At 47.4% G+C, this 24008-nt stretch overlaps 1 protein-coding gene across 1 annotated transcript in view; it reads left to right on the top strand.

The window, feature by feature from the left end:
* Window positions 1-24008, top strand: part of LOC144486752 (uncharacterized) — a gene marked incomplete at its 5' end in the record, with an annotated part of 241995 nt that overhangs the window by 97810 nt on the left and 120177 nt on the right. Inside the window, 3 exons of the mRNA XM_078204779.1 lie at window positions 7948-8086; window positions 12972-13048; window positions 13142-13306. Coding sequence (XP_078060905.1) covers window positions 7948-8086; window positions 12972-13048; window positions 13142-13306 — 381 coding nt within the window. The remainder of the gene's footprint in view (window positions 1-7947; window positions 8087-12971; window positions 13049-13141; window positions 13307-24008) is intronic.

The following is a 24008-nucleotide window of genomic DNA, read 5'->3' as shown; positions in this document are numbered from 1 at the left end:
TTGTCTCTCCTCATATGACAGACCTGCCATCCCAGGAATCATCCTGGTAAACCTTCGCTGCATTCCATAAATTATAGGAGCAGAATGAGGCCATTGAGCCCATCGAGCCTGTTCCGCCATTCAATCATAGCTGATATCTTTCTCAATCTCATTCTCCCGCCTTTTGCCTGTAACTTTTGATCCCCTTACCAATCAAGGACCTATGTATCTCAGCCTTCAATACACTCAATGAACTGGCCTCCATAGCCTTCTGTGGCAAAGAATTCCACACATTCACCACCGTCTGGCTGAAGAAATTCCTCCTCATCTCGGTTCTAAAGGGTTGTTCCTTTACTCTGAAGCTGTGCCCTTGGATCCTAGTATCTCCTACTAGTGGAAACATCTTCCCCACGTCCATTCTATCCAGGCCTTTCAGTATCCTGTAAGTTTTAATGAGATCCCCCCTCATCCTTCTGAACTCCATCGAGTACAGTTCCAGAGTTCTCAAGCATCAAGCTTTTCATTCCTGGGATCATTCTCGTGAAACTACCCTGGATTCTCTCCAAGGCCAGCACATCCTTCCTTAGGTGCGGGTCTCAAAATTGCTCACATAATTCCAAATGTGGTCTGACCGGAGCCTTATAAAACTTCAAGCCCCTGCTTTTGTGTTCTCGTCCTCTTAAAATGAATGTTAACATTGCATTTGCCTTCCTAACTACAAACTCAACCTGCAAGTTAGCATCAAGAGAACCCTGAGTTCCCTCTATAGCCAGGACATCCTTCCTCAGATAAGGAGACCAAAATTACGCACAATATTCCAGGTGTGGCCTCACCAATGTCCTATACAATTGCAGTAAAACATCTCTATTCCTACACTATACTTTTATGTTTCTCCCCATGGCCAGAGAGGAATCTGGAGTGGGAGGGGGAGGATCCAGTTATTGTGGTTTTTTTGGGAACCAAGGATACTTGGAGATTGGTTCTGTATGGAGGCATTTGTGCTCTGAAACGCTAGAAAGGTTGTTATCTGTTGATTGTTACCTGAACAACATGCCAATCTGGCACAGAGTGTGACAGATTTGTGCCTCAGGGTGGTGTGGGCATCAAGTGCCCAGGGGTAGGGAGCTGCACCTTTAGCATGGCTGGGGGCTACAGTCCTGCCAAAACCTACAACTGATGCATTAGTCTTTAAAAAAACAAGACACTGGGTGAGGCAGTGGAGGGAGGTGAGAGATTGGAGGGAGACGATGGATTAGAACATAGAACATAGAACATTACAGCGCAGTACAGGCCCTTCGGCCCTCGATGTTGCGCCGACCAGTGGAACCAATCTAAAGCCCCTCTAATCTACACTATTCCAATATCATCCATATGTTTATCCAATAACCATTTGAATGCTCTTAATGTTGATGAGTCCACTACTGCTGCAGGCAGGGCATTCCACGCCCTTACTACTCTCTGAGTAAAGAACCTACCTCGAATATCTGTCCTATATCTCTCACCCCTCAATTTAAAGCTATGTCCCCTCGTGTTAGCCATCACCATCCGAGGAAAAAGGCTCTCAATTTCCACCCTATCTAATCCTCTGATCATCTTGTATGCCTCTATTAAGTCACCTCTTAACCTTCTTCTCTCTAACGAAAACAACCTCAAGCCCCTCAGCCTTTCCTCATACGATTTTCCCACCATACCAGGCAACATCCTGGTAAATCTCCTCTGCACCCTTTCCAACACTTCCACATCTTTCCTATAATACGGCGACCAGAACTGTACACAATGCTCCAAATGCGGCCGCACCAGAGTTTTGTACAGTTGCAGCATGACCTCCTGGCTCCGAAACTCAATCCCTCTACCAATAAAAGCTAACACTCCGTATGCCTTCTTAACAACCTGGGTGCCAACTTTCAGGGATCTATGCACATGGACACCGAGATCTCTCTGTTCATCCACACCACCAAGTATCTTACCATTAGCCCAGTACTCTGTATTCCTGTTACTCCTTCCAAAGTGAATCACTTCACACTTTTCCGCATTAAACTCCATTTGCCACCTCTCAGCCCAGCTCTGCAGCTTACCTATGTCCCTCTGTAACCTGCCACTTCCCTCTGCACTGTCCACAACTCCACCGACTTTAGTGTCATCCGCAAATTTGCTAATCCATCCTTCCACGCCCTCATCCAGGTCATTAATAAAAATGACAAACAGCAGTGGCCCAAAACAGATCCTTGCGGTACACCACTAGTAACTGAACTCCAGGATGAATATTTCCCATCAACCACCACCCTCTGTTTTCTTACAGCAAGCCAATTCCTGATCCAAACCACTAAATCACCCTCAATCATTGGATTGGAAGGAGGCAAGTGAGTAGAGTGAGGCGAGGGGGTGGAGGGAGGTGAGTGGGTGGAGGAGGGCATGGGGATGGAGGGAGGTGAGTGGGGCAGCACAATAGCATAGTGGTTAGCACTGCTGCTTTACAGTGCCAGGGTCCCAGGTTCAATTCCGGCCTCGTGTCACTGTGCAGAGTCTGCACCTTCTCCCCGCTTTTGTGTGGGTTTTCTTCATTTTCCTCCCACAGATGCGCGGGTTCACTGGATTGGCCATGCTAAGTTGACCCCTAGTGTCAGGGGATTAACAGGGTAAATATGTGGGGTTATGGGAATAGGGCCTGGGTGGGATTGTGGTCAGTGCAGACTAGGTGGGTCAAATGGCCTCCTTCTGCACTGTAGGGATTCTATGATTCTACGATTCTATGGGTGGAGAAAGGTGAGGGATTGGAGGGAAGCGAGAGATTGGAGGAAGGTGAGGGAGTGGAGGAAGGGAAAATGCAGGATGTAGAGATTTGAGTAAAGGCGGGGTAAAGTGGGAGGGGCTGGGTTCAAGTGGCAGAGTGGGAGGGGCAGAGTGGGCGGGGCTGGGTTCAAGTGGCAGAGTGGGAGGGGCAGAGTGTGAGGAGCAGAGTGTGAGGGCAGAGTGTGAGGGGCCAAGTGTGAGGGGCAGAGTGTGAGGGGCAGAGTGTGAGGGGCAGAGTGTGAGGGGCAGAGTGTGAGGGGCAGAGTGGGAGAGGCAGAGTGGGAGAGGCTGGGTTCAAGGGCCAGAGTTCAAGAGGCAGAATTGAAGGGCAGAGTGGGAGGGGCAGAGTTGGGCACCGGAATTTTACCACCCCACCTGCCATGGAATCGAAGAGGACAATGGAAATGTCCGTTGACGTCGGGCAGGATTTTCCAGTCTCAGATTAAGCGAAGCCATAAAGTTACCCGCTGAGAGTTCAAAACTAAAACTGTCTCCGTGAATAATAATGAAAAGATCATTAGAAACCTCAATGTCGATTGTTCAAAAGATTCACAATAAGAAAATAATAATGGCACCAATTGAGAGAAATGGCTCTGATCTCCACAGGGAGAGTTCATTGGCTTGAGATGGGGCATCCGCCCCCCTCAGAGGGCTGAGCGCTCATTTCATTGGTCGGCAGCTCTCTAATCCCAGCAGCACCTGAAGCTGTGGGGCACAGAGCTGGAATTCTAAGTTGACCCCACACTGAATCCTGGGAGTCCAGGAGTAGGTAATGTGTCTCAGGGCTGGAAGAAGAACTGAAACCTGAGGGGTGGGCACAGGTGGTGGGGATGTTGCATGGTGGCAGAGTGGTTAGCACTGCTGCCTCACAGCGCCAGGGACCCGGGTTCAATTCCAGCCTCGGGTCACTGTATGTGTGGAGTTTGTACATTCTCCCCAGTGATCCATCTTCTTCCCATGGTCCAAAAATGTGCGAATTAGATGGATTGGCCATGCTAAATTGCCCCTTAGTGTCAGGGAGACTAGCAGGGTAAATACATGGGGTTATGGGGTTCGGGCCTGGGTGGGATGGTTGTCAATGCAGGCATGATGGACCGAATGGCCTCCTTCTGCACTGTAGGGATTCTATGATGTTGGAGGAGAAGCTGGTGGAGAGAACACCAACTGGGGACGGACCCTGTGAGGGTGTCACCTGATGTTGAAATAAGGTCCCCCACTTTTCTCACCCGAGGGCTGAACAAGCTGTCTCACCCCCTCCCCACTTCCCTCTTCCCCCCATGCATGACCTTGAACTCCACCCACCAGCCTGAACATTGCCACTGGCTGGGAAATGGTCCTTAAGTAATCATTGATTGGCCACTTAGGGAACTGAATAGGAGTGAGGGTGGGTGGAATGGCCTCGACTTTGCTTATCCCACTGTAAAATTGAGGAGAGATGGGGTGGACGACAGCCCAGTGGGAAGGACATTTGCGGAATTCTACAGGCAGTCACTCATCTCCTGGAAAGCCACCAACGGGGCAACATCCAATTCTGCCCCATGGTTCCATCGTGGCCAAGGTCAGGATATAAATATTCCAGAATACATCTGGAAAAGAAAGGTAGGATGGGAAAAGAGGAGTCAGAGTCTGAATAGGAATGGATAATGCAAGGGGATTAGTGTCAGTGTGTGCACAGCTGATTCATGTGTCTAGTGTGTGGCTGAATAGCGTGGAGATGTTTCCCATTTTTGTGTGCTACTTTGATTCTCATTCTCAGCCCAGACCATTGGCTAGTAGCAATGTGAAAGAGCGGGAGTCAAATGTATAAATCTCTCTGTGTCAGTACACAGCCTCTTCATTGGCAGATCCTCAGCTGTGTCTCCTCATGGTGACATATGGAAACAGCCCCAGGTTAAATCTTCAGAGGAACCCGAAGGAGCCTCAGGCCCCAGGACACGAGGTCACCGGCATATGGACACATCCTGATACTCATGAGCCAACCTCCCAGCTTTGGGTGGTTAGCTCCACTGCCTTGAGCATACTGTGGGAGAGTTGTAGGCTAAGGGAGTAAAACCGTGCCAACAAAACTCAGTAACAGTTTTAACAACACCAGGTTAAAGTCCAACAGGTTTATTTGGTAGCAAAAGCCACCAGCTTTCGGAGCGCTGCTGTTTCATCAGATGGAGTGGAAATCTGCTCTCAAACAGGGTTACTGTGTTTACCCCAGTCCAACGCCGGCATCTCCACATCAACAAAACTCAGTGGCAGACAGATATCTGAATGTATCATCCTTCCAGCAATGGCTGCAAGCAAGCTAATGCCACACACAGTTCATGGCATTCCGTTGGGCATAACCAGGATATTCAGGCAGCCCAGGCTTTTCAAAAATGTTGCCCAGTCTTGTGGGCTTTCCAGTTTTGCTGCAGAAGGCGGACATAACATTGGGACAGCGGCGATGAGTGATAAGGCCAACTCGATTGGCAGAGTGAATGGGTTCTTGTTGCAGGGCAATATCAGGGATCGTTTCTTTTATATTTTAATTTATGTGTCCGTTCATATTTTATTTAGTTTCAGTGTAATACATGCAGGGTACATAGAGCAAGCCCAGAGAGCCAGGCCTCACCAGAGGGAAGAAAAGGGTTAACACAGACAGCTGGAGGTCTGCTCCGCTGACAGATAATGATTAATATATGTTACCTACTCCTTACAATTGTAATGCGCAGAAGATCTTTCTGAGTTATCACGACAGTGGGAGAACCGGCATTGAGACAGCCAGGCTCCATACTGTCTAGGGAGATCATAGTCTTCTGGTAAACACGATCACCGAGCAGAGTGGGGGAGCAATTAACACATCATTGTAGATCGGTTGGGCAAACACAACACTTTGACATTATAATCGGGTAAACAGGAAGTGTCCAGAGAGATGATTAGCAGGGATGAACTGAACAATGTATTTGCATGATGAGATTAAATTATATGGAGAGCGTACAATGTACTTTTCTGTTACCAGGATGTTGCCCTGGTATGGAGGACATTAGCTATGAGGAGAGGTTGGAGAAACTTGGTTTGTTCTCACTGGAACGATGGAGGTTGAGGGGCAAACTGATAGAGGTCTACAAAATTATGAGGGGCATGGACAGAGTAGATAGTCAGAAGCTTTTTCCCAGGGTGAAAGAGTCATTTACTTGGGGGTATAGGTTTAAGCTGCGAGGGGCAAGGTTTAAAGGAGATGTATGAAGCAAGTTGTTTACACAGAGGGTGGTGAGTGCCTGGAAGTCACTGCCAGGGGAGGCAGTGGAAGCAGATACGATAGTGACTTTTAAGGGGCGTCTTGACAAATACATGTATCCAACTTGAGGAATTAGTACGATAATATAAAAATTTGCAACTCGGAAAAGTATAATAGCCTGTATGAATCTACAATGAGCAGAGGGAACTCGCAGCCGCCTGGGATTTCAGGCCCGAATTCATCTCTCCCTCATGCATGTGGAATAAAAACTTTTCTTGAAGTTCGACATGGTCTCCAAGGCTCCACTTGTTTTATTTCCCGGCTCAGGTCACTGTCTGTGTGGAGTTTGCACATTCTCCTCGTGTCTGCGTGGGTTTCCTCCGGGTGCTCCGGTTTCCTCCCACAGTCCAAAGATGTGCGGGTTAGGTTGATTGGCCAGGTTAAAAAAAATTGCCCCTTAGAATCCTAAGATGCGTAGGTTAGAGGGATTAGCGGGTAAAATATGTGGGGGTAGGGCCTGGGTGGGATTGTGGTCGGTGCAGACTCGATGGGCCGAATGGCCTCCTTCTGCACTGTAGGGTTTCTATGATTTCTATGATACAGTGCTATGGGCTGTCTCTGGTTGTGGGAGAGACCATCGTGCCCCAATGGTCAACCAGCACCTACCTCAGGTTAGGCAGTCACTGACTAGCAAGGCACAGTCTACCTGTTTCAATGGGCACTTAGAGCTTAGTCTCTGCTCAACAAATGGATGGAATTCCATTGCGCCAGGAAAAAAAAACAATTGAAAAAAAAAATGCCAACTCTTCGATAGGCAATGCAAACGTCAGGATCACAGGACTGATAGACAATTTGTAGCTTGCTAATCATTGCCCATAATGCAAACATGATGGACATGGAAATTGATAGGCTGAACATTGAGGTATCTTCCCTAGGAGAGACCCGGCTCAGCCAGAGTGGATCATGGAAAGGAAAACATGGGCGGAACGGTGGCACAATGGTTAGCACTGCTGCCTCACAGCTCCAGGGACCTGGGTTCGATTCCCGGCTTGGGTGAATGTCTGTTTGAAGCTTGCACATTCTCCCTGTGTCTGCTTGGGTTTCCTCCAGGTGCTCCGGTTTCCTCCCACAGTCCAAATATGTCCGGGTTAGGTTGATTGGCCATGCTAAATTGTCCTGCAGTGTCTCTGGATGTGTAGGTTCAAGGGATTGGCGGGGTAAATGTGTGGAGTTGTGAGGATAGATTCTGGGTGGGATTGCAGTGGGTGCAGACTCGATGGGCCGAAAGGCCTCCTTCTGCTCTGCAGGGTTTCTATGATTCCTAGGATTACACCTTCATCTGGCAGGGGAAGGGTTCAGAGAGAATATGTGAGCAAGGTGTAGGCTCCAATACAAGGAACTCAATAATAGATTCTCCCACAAATAGTTCAGAACGTGTTCTTGACATTCACCCTTTAACTCAAACATGAGGTCCTCCTGCCTCAGATGTTATGATCAAGGAGAGAGAAATGAGAATAGGCAGAGACTACTTCAGTTTTGCTGCTTTGTACAATTAACACGTTCTTTCAGAACAAACCATGTCACAAGTAGAGAACATTGTCACCAGCTGGATCTGATCATCACCAGATGTAACTGAGCATCATCTTATTACACACAGTGACGACAGTGTTGACTCTGCTCCAGGTCACTCCCTGGAAACGTTTTCAACCTGGGTGTGAAATTCAGTGGCGATTTCCAGGCTGAAAGAATAAATATTTTAAAATACAAAGTCTGATGTTTCACTGAGCTGGGAATTGCAGTGAAAACTGGTTTCAAAAAGGAGCAAAGTTTCCAGCTGACATTTCAAGGATTTGATATCAGAGAAATGGCTGAAATGGAGGATTTTAAATGTCTCCATGGAGACGAGCCAGTGTGTAACATTTCTGAAATTTTTTGTTAACAATAAACATCTTGCTGTTATTTAGCTGCAGTCTCCAAATCCTTCGACCCGTGTGTAAAACACAGAGTTCTGAACCAGCCATGGAGGAGCACAAACTGTGTGGGGAATCTGTGTTCTGATTCGGTTCAATGTGATCAGAGTCTTGTTCTTGGATGGTACAGATTCAAAAGGTAAGATCCAGGGGAAATCTCTGTTAAACCCGTCAATGAAACAGCAAAGAGACTGGGATCATCATTCAGAGCAAAGGGAATACTGGGAAAGGGAAGATGCGCATTCTACAGAGTGAAGCATGGGGAATATTGGGAGAGAGACACTGAGGTGTGACACAGGAAAGAACAAGGTATTGGAGCTGTTTGCAGGCTCCAAATCGGACAAATCTCCAGCTCCAGATGAATTGTGTCCCAAGCTGCTGTGGAAGGCGAGGAAGTAGATTGCAGGGGCTCAGACGACAGATAATGTGGTTCTGCTGTTTCAGAAGGGTTGTAGACATAAGACATCATAAACGACAGACCAGTGAGTTTCACATCAGTGGTAGGTAATCCATTGGAGGAAATTCTGAAGGACAGCATCTATTTCCACTTGGAGAGGTTAGGTCAGCATGGCTTTATCGGAGGGAGGTCATGCCTAACAAATTTCATTGATTTTTTTTAGGAGGTGACCAGTTTTGTGGAGTCAGAGTCATAGAAGTTTACAGCATGGAAACAGGCCCTTTGGCCCAACTTAACCATGCTGCCCTTTTTATAGAAATCATAGAAATCATAGAAACCCTACAGTGCAGAAGGAGGCCATTCGGCCCATCGAGTCTGCACCGACCACAATCCCACCCAGGCCCTATCCCCACATATTTACTTGCTAATCCCTCTAACCTACGCATCTCAGGACTCTAAGGGGCAATTTTGAACCTGGCCAATCAACCTAACCCGCACATCTTTGGACTGTGGGAGGAAACCGGAGCACCCAGAGGAAACCCACGCAGACACGAGGAGAATGTGCAAACTCCACACAGACAGTGACCCGAGCCGGGAATCGAACCTGGGACCCTGGAGCTGTGAAGCAGCAGTGCTAACCACTGTGCTACCGTGCCGCCCAAATTTTTGTAACCCCTAAGCTAGTCCCACTTTCCCACGTTTGGCCCATATCCCTATAGACCCATCTTATACATGTAACTGTCTAAACGCTTTTTAAAAGACAAAATTGTACCCGCCTCTACTACTACCGCATCTGGCAGCTTGTTCTAGATACTGACCACCCTCTGTGTGAAAGAATTGCCCCTCTGGACACTTCTGTATCTCTACCCTCTCCCTTAAACCTATGCCCTCTAGTTTTAGACTCCCCTACCTTTGGGAAAAAATATTGACGTTCAAGCTGATCTATGCCCCTCATTATTTTATTGACTTCTATAAGATCACCCCTAAGCCTCCAACACTCCAGAGAATTACAGCACAGGAACAAGCCCTTCGGCCCTCCAAACCTGCACCAACCATGCTGAACTAAAACCCCCTACCCTTCTTATCCCTCCATTCCCATCCTATTCATGTATTTGTCAAGACGCCCCTTAAAAGTCACGACCATATCTGCTTCCACTACCTGCCCCGGCAGCGAGTTCCAGGCACGCACCACCCTCTGTGTTAAAAACATGCCTCATACATCTCCTTTAAACTTTGCCCCTCGCACCTTAAACCTATACTCCCCAAGTAAATGACTCTTCCACCCTGGGAAAAAGCTTCTGACTATCTACTCTATCCATGACCCTCATAACCTTGTAGACTTCTATCAGGTCGCCCCTCAACCTCTATCGTTCCAGTGAGTACAAACCAAGTTTCTCCAACCTCTCCTCATAGCTAATATGCTCCATACTAGGCAACATCCTGGTAACTCTTTTCTGTACACTGTACGCTCTCCATATAATTTAATATTATATTTTTCTAACAGAGTGACCAGAACTGTACACAGTATTCCAAGTGTGAAAGCCTTTGAAAAGGTCTCACATAGGAGTCTTATAAAGAAGGCAAATGAACATGGGATACAGAGTAACTTAATGAGGATTAAAAATTGGCTTAGTTGTTGTAGACAGAGGGTGATGACAGAAGGTTACTTTTGTGACTGGAAGCCAGCGTCTAGTCACGTACCACAGAGATCTGTGCTGGGTCTGATATTATTTGTCATTTATATTAATGGCACCAATGACTATGTTGAGGGGCTGGATGAGTAAGTTTTCAGATGACACAAAGATTGGTCGGGTGTTAATTATATATATGAATGTGTTGGGTCCAGGAAGATATAGATGGGATAGTCAAATGGGCAGATCAGGGGCAGATGGAATTTAACCCTGAAAAGTATGAGTTTGGAAGGAGTAATTTGACAAGGAAGTATTCAATGAATGGCATGACACTAAGAACTCTCTGAGGAAAAAAGGGACCTTGGCATGTTTGTACATAGATCACCGAAGGAAGAAGCACAATTAGTAGGGTGGTGAAAAAGTCATATGAAACACTTGCCTTTATTATTGGAGGCAGAGATTACAAAAGCAGGGAGGTTATGTTGGAGTTGTATCGGACTTTGGTGAGGCCACAGCTAGAGTCCTGTGTGCAGTTCTCGTCACCACATTATCCATCCACTAGGATGCTGCCTGGGATAGAACTGTTAAGTTATGAAGAGAGGTTGGAGAGGCTTGGGTTGTTCTCACTGGAGCAGAGAAGGCTGAGGGGCGAGCTGATCGAAGTGTACAAGATTCTGAGAGACATGAACAGAGTGAATAGGGAGAAGCTGTTCCCCTTAGTTGAAGGGTCAGTCACACGGGCCCAAGTTCAAGGTGAGAGGCAGGAAACTTAGGATGGATGTGAGGGAAAATGATTTTACCCAGAGGGTGGTGATGGTGTGGAATGTGCTGCCTTGGTGGGTGGTAGAGTCAGGTTGCCTCACATCCTTTCAAAAGTACCTGGATGAGCACTTGGTATGCCATAACATTCAAGGCTACGGGCCAAGAGGTGGTAACCAGAATTAGGTATGAAGGTCAGGGGATTCTCACGTATCAATGCAGACTTGACGGGCTGAAGGGCCTCTTCTGCACTGTTTCATTTTTCGATTCTGTGACTGAGAGGAAAGTGACTTGCTGGGATGGGTGGCAATATGTTTAAACATGTTAAAATTCAGGGTGCAGTACGAGGCCATTCGATCCATTGTATCCATACTGGTTGAAAAAGCAGAGTGCCACCTTCTAGCTCTGTGAGGTTCACACCACTCGGTGTGTGGAAATACTCCTCCTCAGCGCCCCCCACTCAATGTTCCCACAATTATTCTCAATCTTTGCTCCCTGGACATTGACCTCTCTGCAAATGAAAACCGATTCTTCCTAATCCACTCAATCCAGATACCTCCTGATGTTATATGTCAGAATGAAATCTCCCCTCCTGAATAAAATGTTCCAACATCTCATAGAATCCCACAGTGTGGAAGAAGGCCATTTGGCCCATCGAGTCTGCACCAACCACAGTCACACTAGGCCACATCCCCACAACCCCATGCACTTATATTGGCTATTGCCCCTGGAGGAAACTGGAGCACCCGGAGGAAACCCACGCAGACATGGGGAGAATGTGCAAACTCCACACAGACAGTGACCCAAGCCGGGAATCGAACCCGGGTCCCTGGCACTGTGAGGCAGCAGTGCTAACCACTGTGCCACCGTGCCGGCCATCCTCATCAATTGTCTCTACCAGACTCTTTTGGTGATGTGGTGACCAGAACTGTACACTGTACTCTATTTGTGCTCTAACAATTGTTTTATACAATTAGAGAAACACCTCCTTCCTCTTCTAATCGTGTCCTTGATCAATAAAGAAAAATCTCTACAGCATCATCTTGAGCACCTTATTTTCCTGTCGCGCTATCATCAGCAATCAATAGACATATACTCCAAGATCCCTCTGCTCCACCACTCACCTCAATATCCACCATTCATTGTGTGTTCTCCATCCAGTGTTTGTCCTCCCAAAACCCATTCCCTCACACTTCTCCACATTGAGTTCTATTGCTCACACATCTACCCACCTGACCAATCCATCGATATCTTCCTGCTGTTTACAGCTTTCTTCCTCACTATCAAGCGCATGAACGATTTTCATCTCTGCTGCAGACATCTTATTCATGTCCCCAACTTTTAATTCCATTTCATTGACACTACCACAAGAACACAAGGAACTCAGTACAGATCCCTCTGGAATTCCACTGGGAATAACCTTCCAATCTCAATAACCACACTACCCACAACCCTTTGCTTCTGACATTGAGACAATTGGCATCCAACTCTCCTTCCAATTTCCTGACGAGTGAGTCTTGTTTGACCTTGTCAAAGCTCTTGCTAAAACCCTTGTGGACTATATCATATATGTTACACTCATCAACTCTCCATGTTACTTTGCCAATCAATGTAATCAAGTTATTGAGACTTGACTTATTTGAACAAATCCATTCTGACTCAAATTTATTTAAACCTTCCCAAATGATGATTTCTATTATTTCACAGAATTATTTCCCATTATTTTCCCACCACAGACATGAGGCTGAATGCTCTGTAATTACTCCGGCTGTCTCTTAATCAATGTCATTACTTTTCCAGCTCCACATCTATAGGCACAGTTGATGGGTGAAGATGCTTTGTGTCTTTGTTACATCTTCCCTTGCTTTCCTCAGCAGCCTCCGGTATGAATTGTCTCTGCCTGGGGACATATCCACTTTCAAGGATGGTAAACATCTTCATATTTCCTCCCTCACTGAGCTAATCTCATTTAATATTTCACACACCTCTTCCTTAAAATAATGAAATAACAAAAATAAAATGCTGGAAATATACAGCAGGTCAGCCAGCATCTCTGGAAATAAACAGAGTTAATGTTTGGTGTTGTGATAACTCCTCTGCTCTGAAGATGGTTCGTCACAAAGGGTAACGTTATTCTGTTTCTCGCCGCAGAGGCTGCCTGACCAGCTGAGTATTTGCAGCCTCTTTTTATTTGGATTGCATCAGTACAGCGATGAACTGTGTGATTGTCCTTTCAGTCCTGGTAGTTCGACCATTCCTGAGACTGTTGTTCCAGCAAGACGTTGCTCCACACACGCCACAGGCTGGTTAAGAGGTAATTTCAGACTCTGTTACATCAGATTGACATTGACTGTCCAACACAATTCACACTGGAGACACTTTTCAATCTTTCTATTCCTCATTTCAGGATCTCATCCCAGTCTGCGTGAAGGGATAGTAAAGAGGACAGTTTGTTTTCACTGGAGTGGAAACACCTGTCGCTGGCACCAAGAAATAAAGATCAAACGCTGCTCCAATTTCTTTGTTTATGAGTTGAAGAAGCCACGTGTCTGTTCCCTCGCTTACTGCACAGGTACATTGGTGTTTGGAAATGATGTAAAGAGAAAACTCTGGGATGTACCAGCTCAGCAGCTCAACTGACAAAGTTACACGAGAGCCTCTGTTTCGTAAGGGACTGACACTCAAAGTATAATTTTTAGCAAAGGGAAATGATTCAGACACTCTGATAGCCCGTTTGTCGCCCTTCACTCACTCACTAACCTTCCTGCACAAGGAGGGAAATTAAAATAATTAATTCTCAAGGAGTTGTGGAATAGACACTTTGAGAATGAAGATGTGATTGGGCATAGTCAACATGGATTAATCAATGGTGAATCACGTTTGACAAACATGTTGGAGGTTTGTGAGGATATTCCTAACATAATTGAGAAAAGTGGATGCAGTGTTCCTGGAGTTTCAGAAGGCTTTTAATCAGGTCAGCAATGGAAAGTTGGTCAACACAAATAAAGCGTTGGGATAGGAGGTAATATACTGGCATCGATTAAAGATTGGTTAACAGGCAGAAAGCAGAGTGGCAATAAACAGCTCATTCTGGCGTTAGCAGCCTCTGACCAGAGGGGACCACAAGGGGTGGGAAAAGGAATTGTAGTCCGGAAGTCAGTGTTGAGGGTAGTGAGGTATTGGAGAAGGTATCAAGGTCAAGGGTGGGTACCAGTAGACAGGGAGGTGGGTTGAAGTGTGTCTACTGCAATGCAAGGAGCATCCGAAACAAGGTAGATGAACTTGGGACGTGGATTGGTACTTGGGACTACGTCGTTGTGGCCATTACGGAGACATGGGTAGAACAAGGACAGGAATGGTTGCTGGACGTTCCGGGGTACAGATGTTTCAGTAACTATAGGGAAGCTGGTAAAAGAGGTGGAGGAGAAGCATTGTTAATCAGGGATAGTTTAACGGCTGCGGAAAGGCACTTCGAGGGGAATCTGCCTACTGAGGTAATATGGGCTGAAGTTAGAAATAGGAAAGGAGCGGTCACGTTGTTAGGAGTTTACTATAGGTCCCCAAATAGTAATAGAGATGTGGAGGAAGAAATTGCTAAGCAGATTATGGATATGTGTGGGGGTCACAGGGTAGTTGTCATGGGGGACTTTAACTTTCCAAATATTGATTGGAACCTTTGTCGGTCGAATAGTTCGGATGGGGCAGTTTTTGTGCAGTGTGTGTGTGGTGAACCATAGATGGTTACCACTATGGGTACTTGTACATATGTTACTCTTGTTACTGTTGGGGTTAGGGTTGGGGTGTTCCACCTGTTAGCATTGTTCTGTGGTACACTCCGTTTGGCTCCGCCTTCTTATAGGAGTATAAAGGTCACTGCTACTTCCTAGTGGCCCTTAGTCTGGGATAGTATTGTTAAGCAGTATGCTCTTTTCTTGTTGCGAATAAAAGCCTTTATTCCCGGGTATGACCTAGCCTCCCGAGTGAATTAATCGCGCATCAGTGTGCAGGAGGGTTTCCTGACACAATATGTGGATAGGCCGACAAGAGGTGGGGCCACATTGGATTTGGTACTGGGAAATGAACCGGGCCAAGTGTTAGATTTGGTTGTGGGAGAGCACTTTGGAGATCGTATCAACAATTCGGTGTCTTTTGTTATTGCAATGGACAGGGGTAGGGCCGTACGGCAGGGCAAGGTTTATAATTGGGGGAGAGGTAATTATGATGCAATTAGGCAAGAATTAGGGGGCATAAGATGGGAACAGGAACTGTCAGGGAAAGGCACTAATGAAAAGTGGAACTTTTTCAAGGAACAAATACTGAGTGTCCTTGATAGGTATGTCTCTGTCAGGCAGGGAGGAAATGGCCGAGTGAGGGAACCATGGTTCACAAAAGAGGTGGAATGTCTTGTGAAAAGGAAGAGGGAAGCTTATGTAGGGATGAGGAAACAAGGTTCAGATGGCTCGATTGAAGGTTACAAGTTAGCAAGGAATGAGCTGAAAAAGGGGCTTAGGAGAGCTAGGAAGGGGCATGAGAAGTCCTTGGCGGGTCGGATCAAGGAAAACCCCAAGGCTTTTTACTCTTATGTGAGGAATAAAAGAATGACCAGGGTGAGGTTAGGGCCGGTCAAGGACAGTAGTGGGAACTTGTGTATGGAGTCAGTAGAGATAGGAGAGGTGATGAATGAATACTTTTCTTCAGGGTTCACCAAGGAGAGGGGCCATATTTTTGAGGAAGAGAAGGTGTGACAGGCTAATAGGCTGGAGGAAGTAGATGTTCAGAGGGAGGATGTACTAGCAGTTTTGAATAAACTGAAGCTCGATAAGTCCCCTGGGCCTGATGAAATATATCCTTGGATTCTTTGGGAGGCAAGGGATGAGATTGCAGAGCCTTTGGCTTTGATCTTTGGGTCCTCACTGTCCACGGGGATGGTGCCAGAGGACCGGAGAGTGGCGAATGTTGTTCCTCTGTTTAAGAAAAGATATAGAAATGACCCTGGTAATTATAGGCCGGTTAGTCTTACTTCGGTGGTTGGTAAGTTGATGGAAAAGGTCCTTCGGGATGGGATTTACGACCATTTAGAAAGATGCGGATTAATCCGGGATAGTCAGCACGGATTCGTGAAGGGCAAGTCGTGTCTCACAAATTTGATAGAATCTTTTGAGGAGGTAACTAAGTGTGTTGATGAAGGTAGGGCAGTTGATGTCATATACGTGGATTTTAGTAAGGCGTTTGATAAGGTCCCCCATGGTCGGCTTTGATGAAAGTAAGGAGGTGTGGGATAGAGAGAAAGTTGGCCAATTGGATAGGTAACTGGCTATCGTACTCCCCGAGTTGGAGATCTCTACTGCCTCCCGAAGATACACAAGGCAAACACACCCGGCTGTCCCATCGTATCGGGCAATGGGACTCTGTGCGAGAACCTCTCCGGCTATGTCGAGGGCATCCTGAAACCCATTGTACAAAGAACCCCCAGCTTTTGTCGCGACACTACGGACATGAGAAGACTTTGGCGGATAGGGTTAAAGAGAATCCTAAGGCGTTCTATAGGTATGTCAAGAACAGAAGGTTGGTTAGGGCAAGTTTAGGGCCAGTTATAGATGGCAGAGGGAAGTTATGTGTGGAACCGGAGGAGATTGGTGAAGCATTGAACCAATATTTCTCTTCGGTGTTCACGCAAGGGGACATGAATATAGCTGAGGAGGACACTGGGTTGCAAGGGAGTAGAATAGACAGTATTACAGTTGATAAGGAGGATGTGCAGGATATTCTGGAGGGTCTGAAAATAGATAAATCCCCTGGTCCGGATGGGATTTATCCAAGGATTCTCTGGGAGGCAAGAGAAGTGATTGCAGAGCCTCTGGCTCTGATCTTCAGGTCGTCGTTGGCCTCTGGTATAGTACCAGAAGATTGGAGGTTAGCGAATGTTGTCCCATTGTTTAAGAAGGGGAACAGAGACTTCCCCGGGAATTATAGACCGGTGAGTCTCACTTCTGTTGTCGGCAAGATGTTGGAAAAAATTATAAGGGATAGGATTTATAATTATTTGGAGAGTAATGAATTGATAGGTGATAGTCAGCATGGTTTTGTGGCAGGTAGGTCGTGCCTTACTAACCTTATTGAGTTTTTTGAGAAAGTGACCAAGGAGGTGGATGGGGGCAAGGCAGTGGACGTGGTATATATGGATTTTAGTAAGGCGTTTGATAAGGTTCACCATGGTAGGCTTCTGCAGAAAATGCAGATGTATGGGATTGGGGGTGATCTAGGAAATTGGATCAGGAATTGGCTAGCGGATAGGAAACAGAGGGTGGTGGTTGATAGTAAATATTCATCATGGAGTGCGGTTACAAGTGGTGTACCTCAGGGATCTGTTTTGGGGCCACTGCTGTTTGTAATATTTATTAATGATCTGGATGAGGGTATAGTTGGGTGGATTAGCAAATTTGCTGATGACACCAAAGTCGGTGGTGTGGTAGACAGTGAGGAAGGGTGTCGTAGTTTGCAGGAAGACTTAGACAGGTTGCAAAGTTGGGCCGAGAGGTGGCGGATGGAGTTTAATGCGGAGAAGTGTGAGGTAATTCACTTTGGTAGGAATAACAGATGTGTTGAGTATAGGGCTAACGGGAGGACTTTGAATAGTGTGGAGGAGCAGAGGGATCTAGGTGTATGTGTGCATAGATCCCTGAAAGTTGGGAATCAAGTAGATAAGGTTGTTAAGAAGGCATATGGTGTCTTGGCGTTTATTGGTAGGGGGATTGAATTTAGGAGTCGTAGCGTTATGTTGCAACTGTACACAACTCTGGTGCGGCCGCACTTGGAGTACTGTGTGCAGTTCTGGTCCCCACATTACAGGAAGGATGTGGAGGCTTTGGAGAGGGTGCAGAGGAGGTTTACCAGGATGTTGCCTGGTATGGAGGGGAGATCCTATGAGGAGAGGCTGAGGGATTTGGGATTGTTTTCGCTGGAAAGGCGGCGGCTAAGAGGGGATCTTATTGAAACATATAAGATGATTAGAGGTTTAGATAGGGTGGATAGTGATAGCCTTTTTCCTCTGATGGAGAAATCCAGCACGAGGGGGCATGGCTTTAAATTGAGGGGGGGTAGTTATAGAACCGATGTCAGGGGTAGGTTCTTTACCCAGAGGGTGGTGAGGGATTGGAATGCCCTGCCAGCATCAGTAGTAAATGCGCCTAGTTTGGGGGCGTTTAAGAGATCCGTAGATAGGTTCATGGACGAAAAGAAATTGGTTTAGGTTGGAGGGTCACAGTTTTTTTTTTAACTGGTCGGTGCAACATCGTGGGCCGAAGGGCCTGTTCTGCGCTGTAATGTTCTATGTTCTATGTTCCTACAGAAACCCAAAGCACATGGAGCAGTTGAACCAGGAGCACTCCTCGTTACAATGGATGTCTCGGCACTCTACACCAGCATCCCTCACGATGATGGCATTGCTGCAACAGCCTCAGTACTCAACGCCGACAACTGCCAGTTTCCAGATGCAATTTTACAACTCATCTGCTTCATTCTGGACCACAATGTCTTCACCTTCAACAACCAGTTCTTCATCCAGACACACGAAACAGCCACGGGGACCAAATTTGCACCTCAATATGCCAACTTCTTCATGCACAGGTTCGAACAAGACTTCTTCACCGCACAGGACCTTCAACCGATGCTATACACTAGATACATCGATGACATTTTCTTCCTTTGGAGTCATGGTGAGCAATCACTGAAACAACTATATGATGGCATCAACAAGCTCCATCCCACCATCAGACTCACCATGGACTACTCTCCGGAATTGGTTGCATTCTTGGACACACGCATCTCCATTAAGGACGGTCACCTCAGCACCTCACTGTACCGCAAGCCCACGGATAACCTCATGATGCTCCACTTCTCCAGCTTCCACCCTAAACACGTTCAAGAAGCCATCCCCTACGGACAAGCCCTCCGTATACACAGGATCTGCTTGGATGAGGCGGATCACAACAGACACCTCCAGAGGCTGAAAGATGCCGTCATAAGAACAGGATATGGCGTTCGACTCATCGATCGACAGTTCCGACGCGCCACAGCAAAAAACCGCACCGACCTCCTCAGAAGACAAACACGGGACCCGGTGGACAGAGTACCCTTCGTTGTCCAGTACTTCCCCGGAGCGGAGAAGCTACGGCATCTCCTCCAGAGCCTTCAACATGTCATTGATGAAGACGAACATCTCGCCAAGGCCATCCCCACACCCCCACTTCTTGCCTTCAAACAACCGCACAACCTCAAACAGACCATTGTCCGCAGCAAACTAACCAGCCTTCAGGAAAACAGTGACCACGACACCACACAACCCTGCCACAGCAACCTCTGCAAGACGTGCCGGATCATCGACATGGATGCCATCATCTCATGTGAGAACACCGTCTACCAGGTACACGGTACCTACTCTTGCAACTCGGCCAACGTTGTCTACCTGATACGCTGCAGGAAAGGATGTCCCGAGGCATGGTACATTGGGGAAACCATGCAGACGTTACGACAACGGATGAATGAACACCGCTCGACAATCACCAGGCAAGACTGTTCTCTTCCTGTGGGGGAGCACTTCAGCGGTCACGTGCATTCAGCCTCTGATCTTCGGGTAAGCGTTCTCCAAGGCGGCCTTCACGGCACACGACAGCGCAGAGTTGCTGAGCAGAAACTGATAGTCAAGTTCCGCACACATGAGGACGGCCGAAACGGGGATGTTGGGTTTCTGTCACACTATCAGCAACCCCCACAGCTTGCCTCCTGGACTTGCAGAATCTCACTGGCTGTCCTGTCTGGGGACAATACACGTCTCTTTTAACCTGTGCTTAATGCTCCCTCCACTCACATTGTCTGTATCTTTAAGACCTGGTTGGCTGTGGAGATTCGCATTCTAATCAGTATTCTGTAACTTGATTTTGTGTCTCTGTGCCCTGTTTGAGAGCAGATTTCCACTCCATCTGACGAAGGAGCAGCGCTCCGAAAGCTAATGGCATTTGCTACCAAATAAACCTGTTGGACTTTAACCTGGTGTTGTTAAAACTCTGACTGTGTTTACCCGAGTCCAACGCCTGCCTCTCCACATCAGACACTCCCAGGCCAGGTACAGCACAGGGCTAGATACAGAGTAAAGCTCCCTCTACACTGTCCCCATCAAACACTTGGGACACGGTGGACAGAGTACCCTTTGTCGTCCAGTACTTCCCCGGAGCGGAGAAGCTACGACATCTCCTCCGGAGCCTTCAACATGTCATTGATGAAGACGAACATCTCGCCAAGGCCATCCCCACACCCCCACTTCTTGCCTCCAAACAACCGCACAACCTCAAACAGACCATTGTCCGCAGCAAACTACCCAGCCTTCAGGAGAACAGTGACCACGGCACCACACAACCCTGCCACAGCAACCTCTGCAAGACGTGCCGGATCATCGACACAGATGCCATCATCCCACGTCAGAACACCATCTACCAGGTACACGGCACCTACTCTTGCAACTCGGCCAACGTTGTCTACCTGATTCGCTGCAGGATAGGATGTCCCGAGGCATGGTACATTGGGGAAACCATGCAGACGTTACGACAACGGATGAATGAACACCGCTCGACAATCACCAGGCAAGACTGTTCTCTTCCTGTTGGGGAGCACTTCAGCGGTCACGGGCATTCAGCCTCTGATCTCCGGGTAAGCCGTCTCCAAGGCGGCCTTCACGACACACGACAGCGCAGAGTCACTGAGCAGAGACTGATAGCCAGGTTCCGCACACATGAGGACGGCCTCAACCGGGATATTGGGTTCATGTCACACTATCTGTAACCCCCACAGCTTGCCTGGATGTGCAAAATCTCACTAACTGACCTGTCTGGAGACAATACACATCTCTTTAACCTGTGCTTAATGCTCCCTCCACTCACATTGTCTGTACCTTTAAGACTTGATTAGCTGTAAAGACTCACATTCCAATCATTATTCATGTAAATTGAATTTGTGTCTTTGTGCCCTGTTTGTGATCAGAACTCCCACCCACCTGACGAAGGAACAGCCTGTTCCGAAAGCTAGTGGCTTTTGCTATCAAATAAACCTGTTGGACTTTAACCTGGTGTTGTTAGACTTCTTACCCCATCAAACACTCCCAGGACAGTTACATCACAGGGCTAGGTGCAGAGTAAAGCTCCCTCCACACTGTCCCTGTCAAACATGCCCAGGACAGGGTATACTACAGGTCCCCCAACAGCCCAAGGGAAGTGGAAGAACGGATATGTCAGGAGATACTGGATGGGTGCAGGAAAAATAGGGTTGTTGTAGTGGGAGACTTCAATTTCCCTGGTATAGACTGGAAATCGCTGAGAGCTGGGACTCTGAATGGGGAGGAATTTGTAAAATGCGTACAGGAGGGTTCTTTGGAACAATATGTAGATAGCCCGACGAGAGAGGGGGCTATACTGGACCTAGTACTGGGGAATGAGCCCGGTCAGGTCTTCAAAGTTTTGGTAGGGGAACATGTGGCAAATAGTGACCACAATTCTGTTAGCTTTAGGGTAGTGATAGAAAAGGATGAGTGGTGTCCCAAGGGTAATGTGTTGGATTGGGGGAAGGCTAACTTTAGTGGGATGAGGCAGAAATTGGCAGCTCTTGATTGGGAGAGGCTGTTTGAGGGTAAATCCACATCTGGCATGTGGGAGTCTTTTAAGGATCAGTTGTTAGGGCTGCAGGACAGGCATGTGCCTGTAAAAAGAAGGATAGGAAGGGTAGGATTCGAGAACCGTGGATAACCAGGGAAATTGAGGGACTGGTCAAAAAGAAAAGAGAGGCGTATGTTAGGTCCAGGCAGCTAAAAACGGAGGGAGCTCTGGAGGAGTACAAAGAAAGTAGGAAAGAACTCAAACGGGGAATTAGAAGGGCAAAAAGGGGTCACGAAATGTCCTTGGCAGACAGGATTAAGGAGAATCCCAAGGCATTTTATTCCTACGTTAGGAACAAAAGGGTTGTCAGGGAAAAAATCGGACCTCTCAGGGACAAAAGTGGGGAATTATGCTTGGAGCCCAAAGAAGTAGGGGAGATCCGAAATGAATACTTTGCGTCGGTATTCACAAAGGAGAGGGATGTGTTGACTGGGAGTGTCTCGGAGGGGAGTGTTGAACCGTTGGAGAAAATCTCCATTACAAGGGAGGAAGTGTTAGGTTTGTTAGAGAATATAAAGACTGACAAATCCCCAGGGCCTGATGGAATCTATCCAAGGCTGCTCAGGGAGACGAGAGATGAAATCGCTGGGCCTCTGACGCAAATCTTTGCTTGTCACTGGACGCAGGTGAGGTCCCAGAGGATTGGAGGATAGCTAATGTGGTCCCGTTATTTAAGAAGGGTAGGAAGGATAACCCGGGTAATTATAGGCTGGTGAGCTTGACGTCCGTGGAGGGGAAGTTGTTGGAGAAGATTCTTAGAGATAGGATGTAGAACATAGAACATAGAACAGTACAGCACAGAACAGGCCCTTCGGCCCACGTTGTTGTGCCGAGCTTTGTCTGAAACCCAGATCAAGCTATTTCCTCCCTATCATCCCGAAGTATGGGCGGCACGGTAGCACAGTGGTTAGCACTGCTGCTTCACAGCTCCAGGGTCCTGGGTTCGATTCCCAGCTCGGGTCACTGTCTGTATGGAGTTTGCACATTCTCCTCATGTCTGCGTGGGTTTCCTCTGGGTGCTCCGGTTTCCTCCCACAGTCCAAAGATGTGCGGGTTGGGTTGATTGGCCAGGTTAAAAATTGCCCCTTCGAGTCCTGAGATGTGTAGGTTAGAGGGATTAGTGGGTAAATATGTGGGGGTAGGGCCTGGTTGGGATTGTGGTCGGTGCAGACTCGATGGGCCGAATGGCCTCCTTCTGCACTGTAGGGTTTCTATGATTCTATGAAGTACTCCATGTGCCTATCCAATAGCTTCTTAAATGTTCCTAAAGTTTCTGACTCCACTATCCCTGCAGGCAGTCCATTCCACACCCCAACCACTCTCTGAGTAAAAAACCTACCTCGGACATCCTTCCTATATCTCCCACCATGAACCCTATAGTTATGCCCCCGAGTTACCACTCCATTCACCCGACGAAATAGTCTATGAACGTTCACTCTATCTATCCCCCTCATCATCTTATAAACCTCTATCAAGTCTCCTCTCAACCTCCTCCGCTCCAAAGAGAAAAGCCCAAGTTCCCTCAACCTTTGGAGGGCCGAAGGGCCTGTTTCCTGTGCTGTACTGTTCTCAGTTCTTTCCTCATAAGACCCACCCTCCAAACCAGGCAGCATCCTGGTAAATCTCCTTTGCACTCTTTCCAGTGTCTCCACATCCTTCTTATAGTGAGGTGACCAGAACTGCACACAATATTCCAAATGTGGTCTCACCAAGGTCCTGTACAGTTGCAGCATAACCCCACGGCTCTTAAACTCAATCCCCCTGTTAATGAATGCCAACACACTATAGGCCTTCTTCACGGCTCTATCCACTTGAGTGGCAACCTTCAGAGATCTATGGATATGAACCCCAAGATCTCTCTGTTCCTCCACATTCTTCAGAACCCTACCTTTGACCCTGTAATCCACATTTAAATTTGTCCTACCAAAATGAATCACCTCGCATTTGTCAGGGTTAAACTCCATTTGCCATTTTTCAGCCCAGCTCTGCATCTTATCTATATCTCTTTGCAGCCTACAACAGCCCTCCACCTCATCCACTACTCCACCAATCTTGGTGTCATCAGCAAATTTACTGATCCACCCTTCAGCCCCCTCCTCCAAGTCATTTATAAAAATGACAAATAGCAGAGGACCAAGCACTGATCCCTGTGGCACTCCGCTGGTAACCGGTTTCCAGTCCGAAAATTTTCCATCCACCACCACCCTCTGTCTTCTGTTAGATCATAGAAATCATAGAAACCCTACAGTACAGAAAGAGGCCATTCGGCCCATCGAGTCTGCACCGACCACAATCCCACCCAGGTCCTACCCCCATATCCCTACATATTTACCCGCTAATCCCTCTAACCTATGCATCTCAGGACACTAAGGGCAATTTAATCATGGCCAATCAACCTAACCCGCACATCTTTGGAATGTGGGAGGAAACCGGAGCACCCGGAGGAAACCCACGCAAACATGAGGAGAATGTGCAAACTCCACACAGACAGTGACCTAAGCCGGGAATCGAACCCAGGTCCCTGGAGCTGTGAAGCAGCAGTGCTAACCACTGTGCTACCGTGCCGCCCATATG

The sequence above is a fragment of the Mustelus asterias genome, unplaced genomic scaffold (assembly GCF_964213995.1).
Source record: "Mustelus asterias unplaced genomic scaffold, sMusAst1.hap1.1 HAP1_SCAFFOLD_448, whole genome shotgun sequence".
Lineage (NCBI taxonomy): Eukaryota > Metazoa > Chordata > Chondrichthyes > Carcharhiniformes > Triakidae > Mustelus > Mustelus asterias.
The sequence above is the reverse complement of the archived record's forward strand: the minus strand, read 5'-3'. Positions and strand labels throughout refer to the sequence as shown.